At 38.1% G+C, this 3,211-nt stretch overlaps 1 protein-coding gene across 2 annotated transcripts in view; it reads left to right on the top strand.

Annotated features, from left to right (window-relative positions):
* Positions 1-372: 372 nt before the first annotated feature.
* LOC106873883 (uncharacterized) overlaps positions 373-3,211 on the top strand; it is a 47,061-nt gene continuing 44,222 nt past the window's right edge. The window contains exon 1 of one of the 2 annotated variants that reach the window (XM_014921411.2): positions 373-1,252. In XM_014921411.2, the coding sequence (XP_014776897.1) occupies positions 523-1,252 (730 nt within the window). In that variant the 5' untranslated portion in view covers positions 373-522. The remainder of the gene's footprint in view (positions 1,253-3,211) is intronic. The other variant, XM_014921418.2, reaches the window with a different exon arrangement.

The following is a 3,211-nucleotide window of genomic DNA, read 5'->3' on the forward strand; positions in this document are numbered from 1 at the left end:
ATGATTGGCATGAGTCACTCATATAGTCGATCTGATCAACTCTAGTACTTGAATTTTATCGATCCCAGAACGATTAAAAAAATAAAAAAATTACTGATTTCGATGGGATTTGAACCTAGAACGTAAAGAGACGAAGCTAAACATTACTCGACATTTAATTGAGCAAACTGCGAATTGCATGGATAGTGGATTTTGTGAGGTTGAAAATCGTCCCAGTTTCGACTCTGAGCCATAATAATAATAATAATAATAATAATAATTGTAATCAGGAGTAGCCAAGTCGAGCAGCTGGTGTGTACTTAGTAAAAAAAAACAAATATATATATATACTAGTACACACACCGATAACTATATTCCCTCTCTCTCTCTCTCACATACATACACACACTGACCTACGTATACTACACTCTTATAACGCCTGCTGCTGTCACGGCAGTCGCACGGCTGTGTTAAACTCTGGTTCACAATTTGAGGGTAAGTTCTTGGTTGGTTTTTTTTTCCCCCAAGTGAGGCCAACATGGTATGATGATGGAAAAAGTGCTGGAGACTCAGTTGGATAACATACAGGAAACAGTCACCAGCGAACAAAGATTAGGTCGGCAGGAAAAGGTACACAGCTCCGACGACGATGTTTTCCTCACGGGTACCACTCCACCCACGCGTCGGTCAAGCGTTGCTACGTTTGGCAAAAGTCCACCACTCATGTCCTCCTCTACAAGTCCCAGGTTGGGAAAATCTACCTCTCTCTTCAGTGACAGCAACGGCAAGGTCCGTCCGCACAGAGGCAGGACTTCGTCCGTCGATGACCGTTTACAAGGGACCTACATGCACCCAGCTATTTCTGTTTCTGCTTTAACTTCGGGGACAGCTACAACATCAACTTTAACCACGGCGCCGGTCTCAGAGGCAGACTCAGTCCACTGTTCTGCTATCAACTCTAACGAGAAGCAGCATGACAAGACGGGCGAGTCTAGTCCAACAAACTCTGGATATTTACCGGATCATAGTTATGGAGGGGCCACATATTGCAGACAATCTCGACCCCGTGGTTCAATCTTCGATGATTTACTGTTCGAAATTTATGATCAGTGGTACGATAGCTACCGAGATAGCTTTGATAGTGACACATTTACGGAATATTCGAGTGCTGCGGAGATACCACATTATTACACAACGGCCAGGTCGGAATATCACTTGGAAATCGAAGATAGGAGGATAAAAAAATTCAGCCGAGCTTATTTGGAAAACCAAGGTAAGGGTGTCCGTTGGTAAGGGTACCATAACTTATTTTAGTTTTATATTTTGTTCAACTCACACTAAGCCATAATTAAAGACGTTTTAAGTGTGACAACACCCAATATACGTATATATGTGTGTGTGTGTGTATATATATATATATATATATATATATATATATGTATGTATTCATTTCGGGGGTAACAAGTTCAAAAGAAGCTACTTTCGACCACTTGAATAAGTACTCAAAGATAAGTCCGAGAGTGAATAGAATTTTAAATTCATAATCGTTTTATAGGACTAGCGATTATATATATATATATATATATATATATATATCTATATATATATCAAGCTCAGTATATCTTTTAATTGCGTTAGTAAATATGCTATCCCGTATCAGTTATAGATTTGGCTGTTATTTCTAGCAACGTAGAGCCTTCTTCGCTGTTGGTTTCTTATTTTATAAATAATTTAACGACCAAATAGCAAACCCTTTGAAACAGGCCCCTACTCCTTCTTTAAAAGTCTAATCAATTTGATATTCTGTCTATATTTCGCTTTTTATTTCTTTAAGTTAATTAGTTTGCATTTAAACTCGACAACTCCTGATAAAACCGATTCATCTGTCCGACACCGACTTTTTTTGTTGAGTATCTGTATTATTATTATTATTATTGCATCGCCAGTTGAATAATTTGTATTACCAACTTCTTAGTGACTTGCAGAATTCTCACCAATTGTGTCTGCATTTATTATAGTTGTTGCTTGTTTAATCATATTAATTATTTGACCCCACCCGCCTTCTTTTATCGGCGAAACATAGACAGCGAGTCAAACCTCTGAGCACATTGAACTCTTCCTTTTGATATTGATTTGACACAAGGGACACGCATTTTACAAGAGAACTCAGCACCAGGGAGCAAAAGACACTTTTAGCGTCCCCACTTTATTTATGTGGTTACTCTTGCTTTTACAGTCCTACGTTCAAATTGGTCTTTTTAATGCGTTTTTACGGTCCTAAATTATAGTTTGTTTCATGGCCGGACGTCCACGTGCCAAGATTACTAAATAAAGTTAGTAGACATCGTTGTTTATTGCCGAGAAGTTTGTTTAGTTTTCGATTTAGCACTTGCTCTGCAATTGTATGTTAACTGTGTGAGATATTGCGTAAAACGTCTCTTAATTCACAAGAGTTGTTCATACGAACAAGGTGGAGATCCTGGCTGAGGTGACCGACCACTACTTTATGTTAATTAAAGTGTGGAGCGATAAGGCCAGAGGAAATTTCGTACCCCTTCGCACTTAAAACTGGCTGGGGTGACTGCTCCCTTCTCCCACACTTACTACGCCTCTCAGGTAGAAAACAATCGTTTATATTGATCCTATTGTTTGACTGGTATTCATTTTATTGATCCTGGAAGCATGTAACGCAAATCGACATCGGTAGAATATGAATTAGAAAATGTAAAACCTAAGTGATTGTAGAAATCCACTTCCGGAATCGATAATAAGTTCCAATCAAGTTTTGGTATCGGTTTAATCAATTATACATTCTTCAAAAGGAAATATCTGGTTTTGCGTTTATATTAAAAATGGTTTTCTTTTGAACGGATCCGAATGTTAAAAATTCCTGCTTTCTTTACTAGTTTTCGAGCATTTTGTGTGACATTATGAAATTATATAAGAGTCGGAATGAGATGGAAATTTCGTCATAGATTTTTTTTTGGGGGGGGGGACGTCAACTTTGACAAAATGACAATATGTTTAGGCATAGTTCTAGACTTCGTTGGCATTCGTTTTTCTTTTTCTTTAAGGAAAAGTTTCAAAAGAAATTCGAGCTGGTAGAATCGTTAGCGCGTCGAACAAAATGCTTAGCGGCAATTCTTTCGGCTCTTTACGTTCTGAGATCAAATCCTTCGAGGTCAAATTTGTTCTTTATTTCATCGACCCTTTTAGGGTCGATAAAATCAAC

Source organism: Octopus bimaculoides, chromosome 24 (genome assembly GCF_001194135.2).
Source record: "Octopus bimaculoides isolate UCB-OBI-ISO-001 chromosome 24, ASM119413v2, whole genome shotgun sequence".
Taxonomy (NCBI): domain Eukaryota; kingdom Metazoa; phylum Mollusca; class Cephalopoda; order Octopoda; family Octopodidae; genus Octopus; species Octopus bimaculoides.